The 18,087-nt window shown below is 38.1% G+C and overlaps 1 protein-coding gene across 1 annotated transcript; it reads left to right on the forward strand.

Moving 5' to 3' along the window:
• The first annotated feature begins 478 nt into the window (after positions 1-478).
• LOC140236508 (AP-4 complex subunit beta-1-like) lies at positions 479-17,726 on the forward strand. The gene is made up of 17 exons (XM_072316430.1): positions 479-540; positions 1,358-1,481; positions 1,967-2,139; positions 2,756-2,886; positions 3,877-4,015; positions 4,570-4,663; positions 5,664-5,787; positions 6,374-6,500; positions 7,453-7,548; positions 8,406-8,575; positions 9,264-9,397; positions 10,740-10,905; positions 11,415-11,488; positions 12,989-13,100; positions 13,582-14,284; positions 14,914-15,049; positions 15,832-17,726. Exons 1-17 carry the CDS (start codon positions 491-493, stop codon positions 16,003-16,005), a joined length of 2,727 nt encoding a protein of 908 aa, XP_072172531.1. The 5' UTR covers positions 479-490; the 3' UTR covers positions 16,006-17,726.
• Positions 17,727-18,087: the final 361 nt, after the last annotated feature.

Consider the following 18,087-nt stretch of genomic DNA (forward strand, 5'->3'; position numbering starts at 1 on the left):
AAGTGACTATTTTTTACTAACTTTGAAAGACAAAAGGGAAATATACCTTCAATTGCAACTATCACTTGAATCCTTTGAGCTATGCTCCTTATTTTTGGCACAGATTGCAGACTTCACCCGATGCGTGAGAAAAATGGGTGCCCTGCGTGAGATCGTGAGACAGGCCCTAAATGCTTGAGTCTCACGCAGAATGCGTGAGACTTGGTAGCTCTGAGGTTACTGGCAGAGTGATGTATTTCCTTTGATGGAAGAGCATATCCAATCTCTTCTCCCACTCAGAAAGCAGGTCCAAGTCATTTTGAATGTGTATCTGGTCATCAGAAAATATACTTGTACACTAAAGTTTGGTATTTGACAAATATATATATATATATATATATATTTGGTATACTGTACTGCTTTTATTCAATTTCGTGTACATGGCCATGGTATTTTGTATCATCATTAAATATCTAACAATCTTTGTACCCTCAGCTCACATGATGCCAAGATGGCCCTTTTATCAGAGGGTTATGGTGATGATGACATCAGGGAGTTGAGGTGGGTTGATTTCACAGTGCTGCAATAGTGCACTATTTATTTTATCTAGTTTTTGAGGATTCATAGTATATGACAATAAGATACAGTTGTACCTAATTTTTATCTACCTCTGCCCCCTTTCCTATATAATGATAATAACACAAGTTTCTAACGATGGTGATAATAATCTGTTTTATCATCATTGTGAATATGAGTTGACAGGAACAGGAAACTTATATGAGTGATTACATGTAGTGTTGAAATTAATTAGCATTGATTATGATTGACCACTGTTGAGGTTAGGAGTGCAAAGCCCCTGCTATGTAGAGTAGAGTTAGTATAGAGTATGAGTTAACAGTGTTTCATTATCAAGAAATGTAATGACCTACTCGTGCAAGAGATTAGACCTGACTATTCAGCAAAAACCTAGACTTGGGGGTATCTGTAGATCCATGTAAGAAACTGTTCAATAACTCAATTGCTCTTTAATTTCCACGATTTGTTTTGAACACCATAGGTAAACTTGACTCTGCAATATTTTGGATCTGTAACCTGTGTACTGGAGTTCATCTTGCAAAATCTGTAGTGGTAGATTCATGTTAGCATATAGAGGGACTGACATTTAAGATATTTGTAGAAATCCCAACACATGGTTAATGTTGGCAAACAATTCTTTGCTGCAATAATTTGACCATTCAAGTTTGCACAATAAATAAAGTTAGATAGGTAGTGGTTCACCAAGTGCTATTTCTATCATGGAATGTGCGGAGAATGTGATGTTGCCATTTGGCTGGAAAGAAAAAACAACAACAAACAAACAAATCTTTCTTCTTCTCAGAGTATCTCTTGCAGAGGCTGCTGCGAACTCTGACCCGACTCAACTCCGGGCAGCGCTTGCTCAGATAGTCTCTCAGATGACACAAGGAATTACCCTCTCGGGTCTCTTCCCAGAACTTGTCAAGGTCAGTTTACCACTTTGCCTCACATCATGTCTTTGCTTGTTTTGCTGGTCAACTTGTTAGTATTGTTAAAAGATTTTCTCTTTAAACAGTTGAATTAAGCTAACAAAGAAAAAAAAAAGAAAAAGCTGAACATTGATTTTAGCTCAATTCAGCAAATATCAGACATACATGTATGTCTGCAACTTCCACTGTATCACTGTGGCTCAATTTTGCTGGTTCTTTCTGAGAAATATCTTTTTCTTTTTTCTTTTTTTTTTTTGTAGAATAACCATGACAAGTGAATAAAAATGGAGCCACTTTGAAAGTCCTTTAAAAGCTTTTTCATATCTAGAACTTTATCCTTATGCCAGATTATTACTTCATGAGCATTATCAGTGAACCAACATGAAGAGGATACACGCTGCAATATGATAGGAATTCTATCTGTCCAATCACACATTTATGATGCTTTGTTCAGAACGACATCTTTGTTGCTCTTGACTCAGATTTGCGCCACCTCGGACCTTCCCAGCAAGAAGCTGGTGTATATGTACATGGCCTGTTGTGCGTGTGAACAGCCCAGCCTGACACTGCTTGTGATCAACTGCCTGCTGAAGGACTGCCAGGATTCTAACCCCATGGTCAGGGGGATGGCTCTCAAGACACTTTGCTCTTTGAGGTAGGGAAGATGTTGTGTTCACACTCTACAGAGATGGCACTATCAGCAGATAAGTTTATGTTTAGTTATAATTCTAAGATTCAGTTAACTTGTGCACGTACTTGTATTTTGTGATGTCATACAATGTAGGTGGTGTTAAAAGAGATGTCACTCACTTGAAAAGGGCAAAGGTTGCCCAGATTTTCATATTTGTATACACAATTTCATTCAGATGACATGGTGATTGTGACGGTGTTGTTTGTAGAATTCTGTTGGAATAGTCACTCTCATCCTTTTTTTTTTCCCGCCCACAAACGTGATGAGAGTGTGATGTTACAGCTATGATTATGCCTTCAAAGTGGATATTATTTTGTATTATAAAGAACTGTTAGACAACATTCTGTTAATGCCTATAAATCATGACTGTAAAATTTAATGTGAATTTCTTTCATTAACATATTGCTTATCCAATTGAGAATTTTAATTGGAATTTAATGGAGAATTTATGACAAATATACTATGTACCTTGTATACCAGAGACTGATGTAATATATATGCAGTTCAGAAAAAAATTGATGATTCAAATTCTTGATAATTCTAATCGTAAAGTGAATTGATATGTCATGTATCCTCAAAGACTACCCCTACTGCTCGAGTACATTGAGCCCCCACTACTGGCTGGCCTCAAGGATAAGAGTGCCTATGTGCGTCGCATTGCTGTACTAGGCTGCCTCAAGGCCAACAAGCTGAATCCTGCCTTCATCAAAGGTAACACATGATAGTTCATATGCATAATTATCTTATGTGTTCCCTTTCTAACAAAGCATTGCATTCACATTATGTGGTTGCCATTCCTTCAGTGTTACATTGCAATATATCAAACGTCGTCACATTGCTGTTTTTTCTTGGTGCTCAAGCCTGCATGTTGTTTTGAGAAGCTATGATTCAAAGATTATTGCAAAGTTTTCATACACTACTTTGTAGGATATAGTAAAGAACATGTGTAGTACGCTTGTGAAAGAATGACTTTGGCAAAATACTGATATTGCGTTAAAGAAAGTATCTCAACTGTTATACAATGTCCTGCATGCACGTATCTCTGAGTTGATTGGAAGCGTAATTATTCAGAATATTATCAAGTTGTAGGCATAATTGGTTTTCCACAATCCATGCAGGAGTTGCTAGTAAGTCATGGTTGATTATTTTGAGCAAGTTTGAGACTTCTTTTTTGGTGTGTTTAGGACATATTGTTTTATAGATTTGCCTCTTACACTGTTGGGATGACGTAAGAAAGCACAATCAATTTTGTCTCATAAGCCACATTCGTGTGCAATGACTGATAAAATATGCAAGCACCAAATCAGAACAAAAGGTAGTTTGGCACATGAAGCACTACTTCTGTCTCAAATATCATTTATGATAGACAAACATGCAGTAGCATACTTGTTACACAGTCACAAGGGCCAGTTTAACACTAAGCATAAACATTTAAAGGGGAAGTAATCCTGAGAAGAAAATTGCTGTGAATTTGAGCAGATAACTAACAATGAAGGTCACAAAGAATCAGTTTTGATGAAATCACAGTAAAATGAATATCAGCTATTTTAACCTTTAAGTTGACCTGCTTGTGATTTTCATAGACATAGTAGGTACTCTTTTAGAGCTGGTCACAAAATTGAAAAAAAAGAAAGAAAGAAAGGCAGTCTGTTTTCCTGATGGTTGATATGGCCCTTTTATCTTAATATATGTGCACCTTAGACAGGAACATCATTGAGCAGCTGTGTGAGCTTGTTGCTGACAGAGACAACACTGTCATGCTCAACGTCTTGTGTGTCCTTCACAGTCTAGAGGGTGCTCTTCATGTCAGCCAAAACATGGCCCATCAGCTCCTGAACAGGTCAGCTCACTTCTGTAAAATCAGAAGTATTTGTGGCACGAAACTTTCGTGAACTGGAGCCGATGGCCTTTTTCATAACATAGAATTTTTGTGTATTGCTAGAGCATTCAGTGCATTGTGTAGACAAACACTTTCATGTGCATTTTACTTTTGCGAATCTTGGCTCCTCATAAGATTTGCAAAAGTTTCATGCAGACAAAAATTCAAATTCAATTCTAATTCACTTTACAAAGTTCAGAATCTTCATGAATATGATCTTACCACATTAGGGTTTTTGTTTGTTTGCTTTTCTTTCATTTTTCTTTTCAAGGTAAATACCATGTATTAAGTGATTTCAAATTTATCTGTGTTAATGAATCGTAAGCTCCTTCCATTATTTTTTTTTCTATAATATTTCATTGTGTTGTCTATGAAAACCAAAAACACATCAAGTATGTCACTTGTTTATCCACAAGCATGATGAATGCATCTCGGCAGAATACAACTAGAAAGATAATTGCATGCTGTATGTTCCTCTGAAGGAATGTCAACATCTTCACACCCTCTGACTGCAGGTTGCACACTCTGTCAGAATGGGGTATGATCAAAGCCCTACACTTCTTGCTGTCATACAAACCGGAGAAAGAGGAAGAGATTTTTGACATTATGGTAAGTTGCATCAAGCACTCACTAAAACAATGAAATAGAACAATTACTCTTCATTGCCACATCTACTGAAAATGTTACTAAAGATGCACTCAAAAACGCTTTCATGCTGATGTGCTTCCTTCATTGTGAATTCATGCAGAAGGAGAATATGCCTTTTCTTTCAGTTCTCGGTGAAGCCTTAACAAATCAGTGCTTTTCTGTTCATATGCTATTGTTTTAAATGGCAAACCTAATGTTGAAGAAAACCTCTCAAGGCAATCTGTTGTGATTAAAGTTTTGATTCTTCTTTTTTTTTATATCATTGAAAGTTGTCGGAGGCATTCAGTGGAGGGGAAAAAAGTCATGAAACGAATATATTTTTCTATTAATTGCCACACCTGCTTAAAGCTGAATATCAGACTATTATTTCTTAAGGAATTGTGCACATACCAAGGTTAACTTATTTCTGAGAATGGTTGCTCCCATTAGTTAATCAACGTTTTGCAGACAAAAGCAGTTCTGTGAATATTTTATCATGCAAGTATGAGTATGCATTTGAATAGTGTTTTTGCTGATAAACATTCCATAGTGTTTGAATGTGCCTTAGGGGACTTTCTGAGAGACTGCTGGCTCCCAAAAGCAAAGTGATATTCTGTATTCCTCCCAAGAATGCAATGAGTGTCATGAAAATTTTGTCAAGTCTAAACATTATATCACCACGGGGGTTGCAGAGACAAGCACAATTACCTTTCAGTCATGTGTAAAGTGAAATGGTTTATCACCATGTACACATTTCAAAAATTTTCAGCACAAATCCTTTTCTTGGAGGGGCCTAAGACAGTGCTTGATATCAGTCAGGTACACTACTGTGTGTTCCATAAAGTAGAATAATTATAGCCATGTACACTTAAAAATGTATGTGCACAAATTAATTATAGTTGTGTGATGGGGGGGGGGGGGGGGCAAGGCTTTCAGTCTTCTGCCTTTTAGTCACATGTTTCACATTACTATGTGTTCCCAGAATGTTGTAGATGGCTGTATACGCCATCCAAGCAGCGGGGTAAGCGTAGGAGCCATTCACCTCATGCTACACCTAACAGCTGGCTTGCTTCAGGTCCACCAGGATGTTCTTAGGAGACTGAAAGGTATAGTAAGATTTTTCGTCAAGTTTCCGAGAAAGAATTCTTCCCATAGTTTGCAGTAGACCGAAACATAGGAAGTTCAAGTTCCACAAGGAAATCCTTGATTCCTAACTGTAAACCTAACCATCGGGAAAGTAAAATGAGAATGTACGTGTCATTGATAAAATTACAGATGATGAACAAAACTGAAGTAATGATAATGATATTGTTTTTGCTACTGTTCCTACAACTTATTAGATTATGATCATAATGACAGTGATGATGAACTTATCATAATCTTAATCAGCAAATAACAGTAATAACAATCATGACAATGACATAAACTTTTCTTATGTTTGTTGTTTTGTTCTTGTCTGTTTGTTTTGTTTGTTTGTTTTGCCAGAGTGCTTTCCAACCATATTATTATGGTGCCCAAGGCACCTTGTAACACATCTTCACCCCTGTCACTGTATTCGAACCTGAAACCACACTGCACTCACTTCACTGTCTGAGGAACACTCCAGCCAAGCTGGCACTCTATGGTTTACACATGCTGAAGACTGTACATACGTGTAACAGGAATTTTTGATCCATACATATGTACATACAGGAGTCCTACTAAGTCACCTGACCAGTACTCAGCCTGCCGTTGTGTATGCTGCCCTCTGTCATCTCGAAGGCCTCCTTGCCAGGGTCTCCCTGGGGCTGAGCAAACACTTCAAGAAGTTCTTTTGCAAGTGAGTCCCCCAAAGGGTGTTGTCGTGGGCTCCTTACAGTGCAGTCTCTCTCGTATATGATGTCAGGTTAAATGGTGGCTGTTATGCCCCCTTACCATGCTGCAAGTATATTATTCCATTCTTGGTGTGTTGAAACACAAAGTCAATGAAAAAACAGATATGCTGTGAAGGAGCTACGCTTCAGCGTTGCAGAAGAGTTCTGTGTGTGATGTCCTGTTTCACTGATATAATAGTCATGTTTCCTGTAAACATCCCATCAACAGCTGTTAGTTCACTAGTTACATAATTTTTAAATTCTGTTGTCTAACTCTTGTGTAACTTATCATAAGCATGCATGAGTATGGAATATATGCAAAATTTTATATTTTGCCAGTGTTATTTTTACATCAGTTTGTCATCTATATAAAACAAGGTACAGATGTTGAGTGATGAGCAAAAATGTGAAAATGTTTCTGTTTTCAATGGGTTTCCAATGCAAGTTTTCAATCATTGAATTCTTACATTGAGTTGTTCTTATTGCAACTGATTGACAACTTGCCCTTCATTGATGCAAATAAGCTTCTATCATTCAGTGTTTTAGTAGTAATTGTTTTAGTAGTAATTAAAGCAACAAATCTGTCAATTAGTTGCAAGTTTGTAATTGTTTGAACTTGATGTTTGAGGGTCTGTGTATATTCTTCCAGAGACTTTACATCAGGATATTGTTTCAGCAGTTGTTATTGTGAGACCTTTCATGTCCATATTGTGCTCAAAAGGAGAAACGAGAGAGGGATATGTCTCACTATTGATTTAATGAGTTTGTAGTTCATATCCCCAGGACTCACTGTTGAAAGTACATCAAATGATGGTTAATGTTTCACAAATCAAGTTCATGAATGAGAACTCAACTGTTGGTGTTGATTGAAATGGGTATGTACAGTAACATTCTGTTCTCCTATCTTTTGTGTACAAGATACAATGAGCCTCTGTACTTGAGATGTAAGAGAATCGACCTACTGGTGGAACTCACCACAGAGAACAATGTTGCGGATATTGTTGGGGAGTTGAGGTAAGTAAACTTTGGCAGTAGAATTTTACTCAGTGCATTGTAAAATGCCTTTCCTCAAAAAGAGATTGGTGTGTTTCCCTAGAATATTAAATCAGTTGTGATATAATGCTTTGGACAAAGTAAATTCTTCTCCAAGATAAAGCAGTTTTCATAGTAAGCAGATAGAAGCTTTGTACAGAAGGGATACCTGAATAAATGTTGGGCTTGATAAGATGTCGAACAATTGTTTAAAATAGTGTCTGGTAGGAATCTGATTATAGTTTTTAGACGATGGCATCTATGCAGGATAACTGTTTATGGTGTGTTTTTTTTTTTTTGCATTTATGGCATCACAGATGGCCCCACACTGTTCGAGAATCTTTTTCTGGGATGTGATTGTGTGATCTTTTATATCTCTTTTTCATTGATGTATGCTCAGCAGAGATAGTTGAAAGTTGAACAGTAAATCAATGGTAAACTTTTATTATCTCTGTAAACTTGGAAATAACTTTGTCTGCAGATTGCCTGAAATGATTTCATCCACATTGATTTCACAGATGGCAAGAATTGACCAAATATAAATGTCAAGTACAGTGTAATCGAATGACTACATGATAGAGGAGATAGATTATAATTTATGTGAATGATTTGGAGATGTAATTTGATAGTGATTTTTTTTTTTTTTTTTTGCTGCTCCACCATAGCTACATTAGGCTCTACACACACATACATGTACAGTTGTCAAAATGTCAATCATCCCTTCCAGTTGAATAATCTGTATATCAGTTGTCAAAATGTCAATCATCCCTTCCAGTTGAATAATCTGTATATTTCTTGGTTGTGTTTTGTATTGTGTTTGCCTTTTGGTCGTATGACAGTGTGAATTGCCTTGATGTGTCAACAAGATTCGGGCAGCATGCAGTGAGAGCTCTCGGTATAATATCCCACCGTAATCCTGCATTTGTCGCCCCCTGCATGGACGCTCTGATTAACCTCCTACAGCTCAGGATAGACCATGTGTCTTCAGCTGTCTTGGTGGAAATGCAAGGTAGTGAATCTAGCTTTTGACAATATTGTAATTGTCAGAAATGTAGGCATATGTCAGGATGATTTCATGGGTATGAACATTACATCCTTAAGGCATTGGAACCAGGTGATTCAGGCAATTCCCATTATAACAAAGTCCTCAGGACTTGCAGTTTTCTGTCATTGTATGGAATTTTGTTTTAACTGAACATATAAAATATATACAGATACAGTGATGATAATTTTGAGACCCGAAATTTTACTGAAGTGTTGTTGTATTTGTGTTTTTTATAATGGGAGTGCACTGTTCTTGTTAACAGTAACCTTGTGAATGTTCACATTAGTCTTTTCCAAAAGCAAGTTGCAATATTCACTGGGTACATAAGTCTATGCTAAGTTTCACAAGCTGCCCAGAATGCATGACTGTGCTTGTAGTGTAACTAATGTGAACCGGAGTCCAAGAAAGTGAAATCTATCTTTAAGTTATGAATTCATCCTCACATCGCACATTGTTGAGCTTCTTGCTGAAACCATCGTAGAAACAACACAATTTTCATTGGATTTCTGCAAATTGTAAATGATATTCATGAAACTCTTCCAGATAGTTGAATCTGTGCCCTTTTCCTCCTAGATGACCTTTTTTGGTGACAGAATATTATATGGAATGACAGTAAGTCCATCTATTATTCTTCATTGATGTTTGTTACCAGACCTGCTGTCATTTGAAGGCAAGTATCAAGACTATGTGGACCAGGTCCTAGACTCAATTCCAGCCTGTTGGACGCAACTGGAAGATGCAGAGAGCAAGTGTGCTATGATATGGCTGATTGGACATCATGGGCAGGTCAGTGTAATGTCTTAAACAGGAGACTAGCCTTACCTGTGCTCATGTCATGTTATCTTTATGCAGAGAAATTAGATCTAAATCATGGTCCACATCAATTTAACTACTTGATCATTTGATGTTTTTTGGAAGAAAGTTTAGAGATTTGTGCTCATTGCAGTGGCTACATGCCATGATTTATTAATGACCCAGGCATAACATTCTACATGTATAACATAGTAACGCTGGGAAGATCATGATTATTTCTTTTGCTATATTTTCAGTTTTCAAATTGATGGTGATACCGTTCTGGCAAAAAGCTACAAGTATTTTCAAATTTGAATGTAATGCAGGTAAGAAGCAAGGAGGTGGGAGCAGTGTACAGGTAATTGGATAAACTTCACTGATGCATTGAAACATGATTGCTTGAAAATGTTTGTATGTGATGACCTGAAAAGATTCTTTTTTCTCAATTATCACCAGGTTCTTAATGAATTATTTAGGATGCCTGAAGCGTGCAAATGCAAATGACGATGCGCAAAAAACTGATCAATTAATCCTCAAGTTGTATATATGTGACCCGCTACAACAAAATGATCTTAAAGTCGGACGAGGTCGATTATTTGAAAATTGCATGACACAATTCCCTAATCTTTCTGCTTTAAATTGATATATAACACGTCTTATAAAAATAATTGGCTGCGGAGATATCGATGTTTAAAAGAGAGCATGTCAAGACGTCTGGGAAATCACTATTTCGAAAAAAGCGCCCTAAAAGTTCTCCTTGCGACGCAATCACAATCAAGAGACACGCAAGTCAGTATTCACCTCCGGACAATAGAAGTTAAGCCCTGGCAACCCCCGAAATGCTCGTTCAAACACAGCGTCGGCGGTATCCTCAGCGACCAATCAGTGACCAGGATGTCAGGAGAAGCGGCTAGGCATAGCGCAACCCGCCCACATGCACCAGTCGACTGGGCAGTGTGCGAGCTTCACGCCTCGGTTAGCGGCAAGCAGCAAACTGACCAATGAGATCACTCTGGTCGTTGTTAGGGGCGGAGCCTATGTGTGGCGGTTAATCCAAATGTTCGAACCAGTTTCTGCTTCGTTGAAATGCCAAAAAAACATGGCCGAGAAAAACGCAATTTTTTGGTCTTTCCTTTCATCATTTTGCTTCAAAATTTCGACAGATGATAGAAGACATGTCAGACTCTAATAATATGTCAAATTCAGAAAATCGTAAGTTTTGACCAATTTTGATGCTCTAACTTCAAACTTGATTTTCACGGCTTCGACCGTGCGCGACTTTAGGACCATTTTGTTGTAGCGGGTCACATATTGTTTTATAATTTTCTCCCATTAGAGGCAACCCGATGCCCCGTACCTCCTGGAAAGTGCAATAGACAACATCATGGAGGAGACAAGCGCAGAGGTCAAAGGTCAGCTTCTGACAGCCGTCACCAAGCTGTTCTTCACCCGACCCGCAGAGTGTCAAGACTGCCTGGCGACCATTCTTCAACATTGTGCAGGTAAAGGTTGGGGTGAAGTGGCTTTGAACTTTAAGCTTCCCTCAGTCAACACTTAGCTTGCTGCACCTTAATTCTCACCTTGAGAACAGCATGTTGGATTGTCTCACATGTGATTGACAGCATCAACTCATAATGTACAGGCGACTCCCATTACAATGAAGACCTCGGGACCAGCAATGTCCTTTCATTAAATTAAAATTTCTCTAAAACTGAAGGGAATATTCCACCATACACTTCAATGATAGTAATTTTGGGACCTGAATTTTACTTTGTTGTAAGGAAATTTCATTGTAACTATGTTTTTTTTTTTTTTTTTTTTTTTTTTTGTAACTGAAGTGCCCTGTATCAACTTTCCTTGACATTCTTACTTTATGACTGGGTATGTTACCAGTTGTCTTAGGTAAAAAAACAGAAAGTAAGCATGTTCATGTGTTTCTGGTGAGACAGTAATAGTTGATTTGTAATGATAATCCTCAGTTTGCTATTTTTCTACTTCATTTTGATTCCAGAGACAGAGAAAGACGTCATCCTCCGTGAGAAAGCCCTCCAATATTACAAGATACTGAACACTGATGTTAAAAAGGTGACAACAATTTATGACAATGCAAAGTACTTATACCACCAAAGTTGTGTACTGTGGCCATTCAAGTGAGACATAAAATCTGTCCTGTATAGATAGGTGACATCTCTGAATAGGTTGTACCCCATTTAATTTCTTACATAGTACATGCATGTCTCCCTTTGCAAATCGTCTGTTGAGAATGATATAGGGTGTTAAGTTGCCACGTAACCCATTGGCCCGAATTCACGAAGGTGGTACAAATGAAACCATGGTTTAAACCATGGACAAAAATCATGGAGCGCCAAGTGTCGCATGGAATATTTCGTTACAAAATCAGTCATTTCGTCAATGAAATGATTATTTTGTATCGAAATGACAACATTTTGTGACCAAATGAACATTTCGTCCACGAAATGATAATTTCGTTAACGAAACGGTTATTTTGTCAACGAAATGACCAATTTCGTAACGAAATATTCTGTGCGACACTTGGCGTTCCATGATTTTTGTCCATGGTTTAAACCATGGTTTCTTTTGTACCACCTTCTTGAATTCGGGCCATAGTGTTCAAGACAACTTAACGCCCTTCTCATTCTCAACAGACGAAATATACATGCACAAGGTCAAAAGATGTCACTAATTGTTGCATCTTTGCAATGGATACTAAAGGGACAGAGAGAGGAAAAAAAGAGGGTATCAACTTTAAAGTTCCTGTCACACAGAGTTACCCATATGCCTGGGCCTAAATGGCTGCTATACGAGATGTCCAAACTGTGGAAGAAAGAAGAGCAAATAGATAATATCGTCGGCCTCATGCCAAAAGGGCCCTAACAGTGTACAAAGTCTATGGTGTTAAGGCCCTTCTGGCATGAGGCCAACGATATACATTGTACCAACAGATAGGGCTCAACATGAAATATGTGGCCACAATGAAATACAATGTATTACCCATGGAGAAACAAATTGAATGGCTTCTTGCTGGAGATGGGTAGCCCCTGTGTGCCAAGCCTTGCGGAGGCAATTTCTTTCTAGGGTAGCTTACAGTGGTCTCATAAAGCAGGTGGTTGCTATGAACAGGTGGCTTCTTTAGATGGGAGGCTGCATGCATAGTTTGGGCTGCTTATATATCTATCATTTGTACCCTAATATCGTAAATGGTCCTTTACATGCAGTGAGTTGAGCAGTGCAAATTGGAAGAATCTATTTAGATGTCTTCACATGAAGACTATAAAAATCTAAATCTGATGATAGTCTCCTAGATTCTTCAGCACAAGCAGGAGCTCTTGAGTGCATGTATGTTCGCCAGAGTTGCTGTGTTTGTGTGTTAGTGCAGTGAATGTGTGTGTAAGTGGCAATATCTATTAGGCAATCATAAAAATCCATTTAAAAGTTAACCCCCAAATCAAGACATGGGGCATTATAGAACCAATTCACTCACACACAGTGAGCAGAATTGCCTTCCCAGTGATTTGCTAAGACTTGGAAATATTTGTTGTTGGAAATCTTTGCTTGTTGTTTCAGGCCAGGGCAGTGATATGTTCCTCCCAGAGCCTGCGGCCACCGCCTGAAAGACGACAGCAGGGTGACAGACTGCAAGACATTCAACTCTTCAACACGTTTGGAATGCTACTTGGTGAGTGGATGTGAAATCAAATCCTATGGGAATGCTCATTTATTTACCTACAACTATTTCAATTTCCTCAAAATATCTGATCTATCACACCTTGTAGCACCTGAACAGCGTGTTGTGGCCCTGGCATGTGCATGTGCTTGATTTCTACAGTAAGTAGAGATCAAGATCGCAATAAACTTCAAGAAGCCAAAGATAGTGTAGATGTGACCAATGCTTCACATCAATCCACCCACTGTTGGAGTTGATGAATTATTTCCCTTTGTATTGAAAAACCTTGTCAAATCATCTTTAAAATGGAGTCATATCTCCACTTCTCTCACAGTGGTGTCTGGTCATAGTTTGAAATTATACAATTACTTTTGTAACAAGTTCATTTGTATATATGAGCTCTGACTTGAAGCCTACTTCTTTCCGAAAACAATTGCCACTTCCAATGTAGTCTTTGAAAGCAATTGTTTTTTCACATCATACCATTTGCCAGGCTGTACGTCTGCTGAATATAATGAACTCCCTGATGAGTCATCTGTGAAGTCGAAGTATGACGCTCCATCTCACCAAAGTGCTACACCTCACGATAGGCAGGCTACCATGGAGGGAACATTAGTTGATCTGGACACCGAGGAGGTTGGAGGTCACAAAGGACCATTTGGAGGTCACATGCAGGAACTATTGGGAGTAGATTTGAAGGGAGGAGAAGGTGCACATAATGCTGGTGTTAATGAGAGTGTGATTGGACCGGTCGAGAATGTTCTCCAGAAAGACTCAGAAGGAAAAGATGTTGTACCACCTGTGAATCCAGGAACAGCCTCAGCGGGAAAAGAGAATTCCGTCAAAGCTGAGTTAACCCTGCTGGATGAAGGCAAGACAACAAACGGCAAATCTGGGACAGAATCAATCACATTTGGTTCCGCATCCGCATCCCAGAAAGATATTGGCGATTCTGATGTTGCTCCTCCGACCTCATCTTCACCCTTCACATCCAGCTCCACTTCTGCTCCTGTCTCTGTTGCCCCCGATGATGGTCCAAGCTTGATGGAAGAGGTAGCTGCTCCTGGGATGGCTGGTCTTCAGGGTGCATCTTCTATTGATCCTCTCCCAAAGCAGACCAAGGAAGCAGTGCTTGATGAGGACTTCTCCCTTTCTGCTCAGGCCTTTGAGGAGAAGTGGATGTCATGGACAACCAGGTACATTGTGCAGGAAGTATGCTTCCATGTGTGATGTAGACTTGCCTCTTTCAGTCTGAGGCAGTTTTTCTTTGCTTTTTTTTTTTCTCACTTGAAGTGGCGAGGGCTTCCACAGCATGTGTGTTGTTATTGTGACTGATTGACAAATTACCCTTCACTGACATAAACATTATGAAATTTGTCAATCAGTTTCAACAAAAACAACTTCTGCAAGAGTCATTAATTTGAACAATCGTGTCCATATTTCTCCATATTGATTAATCTCAAGCTGGTTACCAAGTATTGTCTTGTCCAGCAAACAAATGAAAGTGCTTGGATTTGTTTGTAATTGTGCACTATAACAATGAAATGCTTTAGAAAGAAGTGAATTCGGGTAACTTTTATAGAGCTACCATAACCCATTCTGTTTATGAGATCCTGACAATACCTTGGAAATAAAGGCTGAAACATAGAAGTTCTTGTCATTGGTATCCATAATCATCATTATCAGTGCCATCAATATAAGGATCTTCATCATCATCATAATCATCTCCATCATTATTTCCATCTTCATAGCTATTACCACGTCAGTTGTGGGAATCATTGAATGTCTTTATGAGCCTGCCTGGTACCCAACTTTTCTCCCTCAGTGAAATTTTGGAGGCATCCACTGGGAGAGAGAGAAAGCCATCAGCGCTACTCCAGGCCTTTAACAGCTTAGGATTCCACACCATGGCATCAACACCAGAAGAAGCTGACCCCTGGAGAGCATTCCTCTATGCAAAGGTATCCTCAAAATGTGCAGAGTATTTGATTTGTCAAGGGTCTTTTTTAAATAGATCACTGCCATGAACTGGCTTTGGTTCAGTTTGTAGTGCTGCTGTAGTGAATATAATGGGAGTCTTTCTTATCAGAAAGAAAAACATAAAATATGCCAAACCATAACATACCTCTTGTGATGAGCACATAAGAAGCCTTTAATTTGCATCAGCAAAATCAATTTATCCAATTTAATTGATTTTTATGTAGAGGATTGTAAAAACCAAAGCATGGGGAAGAAAGTTTTTCAGGACTTTGTCCTAGAGAATGAAATTGCATGGTTTATGATTTATCTTTGTCCAGATTTCTTAGTGAACGTATTTGTGATATTCCTTCGCCATTTGCTGTCAATTTTCTATTATTTTCAAGTGTTAAAGGTACATGTACCAAGATATACAGTTTGTGTAGAACTGACTAGTGTTTGCTATGATAAAATGAATAAACAATTTTGCTATGATGACTTATATAGAGTGCTTCTAGTAAAATAGACCTATTAGACATTTTCAGTACTCTTCACACAAATCAGTGTTATTTTTATATACTGTATTATATTTGTTGCTCACCAGTGATGACATGTTATGTTAACCATATGTGTCAATCCATTTAACATTTTAGTGTAATGGAAGAAGCAACAGTACAAGTGCTAACAGGAAGATAAAAGACACTTGTTTACAGTCTTCTTTAATTATTTCATAAAAGCTTCTTTAAAGATTTCAATTTTGGTGGTTTTCTGCTCTGTATCTGTGCAGGCTTTGTCCGGCGGGCTGATCCTCCTGGAGGTCACCACCCACCAGAGTTCAGGGAAGACCTCAGTCTGCATCAAGCCAGAGGACGGATGGGGTCCAGCTCTCTCGGACCAGGCGAGGGCTCTGTGCAGGGAGGCATTTTCTCTCACCCCGGCAGCTGACCCTTCAAAGATTTAGGCTTGTAGGGAGTTAATTTCATTTGTCTCTAATATGCATAATCATTTCCCAATGTTCGATTGCATATTGTCAAAATAATCACTGAACATCACCTTTCTTTCTGTTACAAGTAGAAAGAAGATTACTCCAGATGATGTCGTACCTGCAACGGGAAAATTCAGAATTGCAAGAGAAATCAGCATATTTACATAATTCATTGGATAGAATGAGAATAGCTACAGATATCATTAATTTAACTGTGCATTCTTGTTGAATGCGTGATGGGACACTGACAGACCATGTTTTGTCACAATCGGTCAATAAATGACTGAGATCTGAAGGACTGGCCAATTTAGCCCCCAAGATTAGCGCCCCCCCCCCCCCCCCAAGGTTAGGAGTGAATTTAAAATTGCACAGCCAGATTAATGAGGTAATGATCCTCAGTATCAGTAACTGTACAGGATCTGTTGTGTCGGTCTCAGTGCTCAGTTTATACAGGGAGGTGTGGTTTATACATTGTCAAAAGTAGAGAATGTTGTGATATTATGAGGATGAAATTAATTGCAGGCTCCCCAAATCTGCATATTGTGGGGATCCTTTCCTAATGTCCATCCATCTGTAAAGGACATATACTTAAAAGGGTCAGTGGTCAAGATCAGAACAAAGTGATAAAAGGGAGAGATGGACAATACAAGGTAGTGGAGAGTAATCGGTCAAACAAAATAAAAACAGGATGCAGGATGAGAGGAAGTTGGGTCAGTATCCCACTGACCTTTTGAACTTTCAGCTATTGCCTTCTGTAGCATGTGCCATCAGGTGAGAGCCAGAAGGGCATAAGTTCTCAAAAAAGGTCAATTTTGTACCGATAGTTACATCCCTCTGTGTCTCATGTGAGGATATGAAAGTAAGGCTGAGAGCTCAGCACCAGAAGGATTCCACCAACATAGATGCTTGTGTGTCTTCGTGTAATGCCAGCTGCTTGCCAAATACATCATTGTCAAAATGAATTGTGATAGTACAGCTAGTGCACTCCCATTATAACAAACATGTTTATAACGAAATCCTTGTTACAATGAAGTAAAAATTCAGGTACCAAAATTGTCATCTCTGAAATTATATTTACATACTTTATTGTTCGGCTGTAACAAAATTTCAAAATAATGCAAGAAAACTGCAGGTGGGGAGGTCTTTGTTTAAACAGGAGTCACCAGTAGGTTCCACGTAAACACAACAATTGTCCCTGATATAATGATCAAAATACCTTCAAAGAACAAAGAAATAAGTACAGTACTTAAGCTCTTTGTTCCTAAAAATTTGGGCAAAGGAGGCATTCACGAAATCTATATTAAGACTTCTGATTATGCTATGATATGGAACACTTTATTGTGAATTCACAAAAGTAGCTTAAAAAAGAGCCAATGTAGACAAAGTATAATTCATAAACACATTCTACAGCAAATCTACAGTAACCTTGTTTCAAGTTTTGGGATCTTAAGCAAGCAGTCCTTGTGAACTAGAGAGATATGAAATGTGAATACAGTGCGTGCTACAAAACCAGTTTTTTTCTCTATGATGGTGTATGCCATATATATCACCTGTACCTTTGTAATTTAAATGTGAGACAACATAAGAATGAAGTGTCTAAACAAAGTTGCACAAATAACGGTCATGCTTCTTGAGGGAAGAAGTATGCAGAGTTCAAATGATGTTAGAAATAAAGAATATTTACCTGTCAAAAGTGAGTTATAAGTTTTTATGTGCTTTGTGTTAGTGTAGTTACATACTTTATTGTTCGGCTGTAACAAAATTTCTAAATAATGCAAGAAAACTGCAGGTGGGGAGGTCTTTGTCACCATATATATATATATATATAATTACATATATTATGTATGCAATTATATATAATTATATAATTTATACAACTTATTTACATACATTTCTACAATATATAGTACTATAGAATAACATCGACTGGATGTTGGCACTTCAATCAATTTCATATTTGGTACAGAGTTTTCTACTATTGGTTGAGGAAAGACAATATTTTGCAGTTTATTTTATAACTTTTTTTGAGGATGCGATTCATAAGAATTGAGGACACAT

Source organism: Diadema setosum, chromosome 13 (genome assembly GCF_964275005.1).
Source record: "Diadema setosum chromosome 13, eeDiaSeto1, whole genome shotgun sequence".
NCBI classification, from domain to species: Eukaryota; Metazoa; Echinodermata; class Echinoidea; order Diadematoida; family Diadematidae; genus Diadema; species Diadema setosum.

Bases quoted from the DNA above. Each gene is read 5' to 3' on its own strand.
- LOC140236508 (XM_072316430.1), top strand. From the start codon at position 491: ATGGCCCTTTTATCAGAGGGTTATGGTGATGATGACATCAGGGAGTTG. The intron at 6,501-7,452 runs GTGAGTCCCCCA...TTTGTGTACAAG, and splicing joins TTCAAGAAGTTCTTTTGCAA to ATACAATGAGCCTCTGTACT. The intron at 14,285-14,913 runs GTACATTGTGCA...TTTCTCCCTCAG, and splicing joins TGGATGTCATGGACAACCAG to TGAAATTTTGGAGGCATCCA.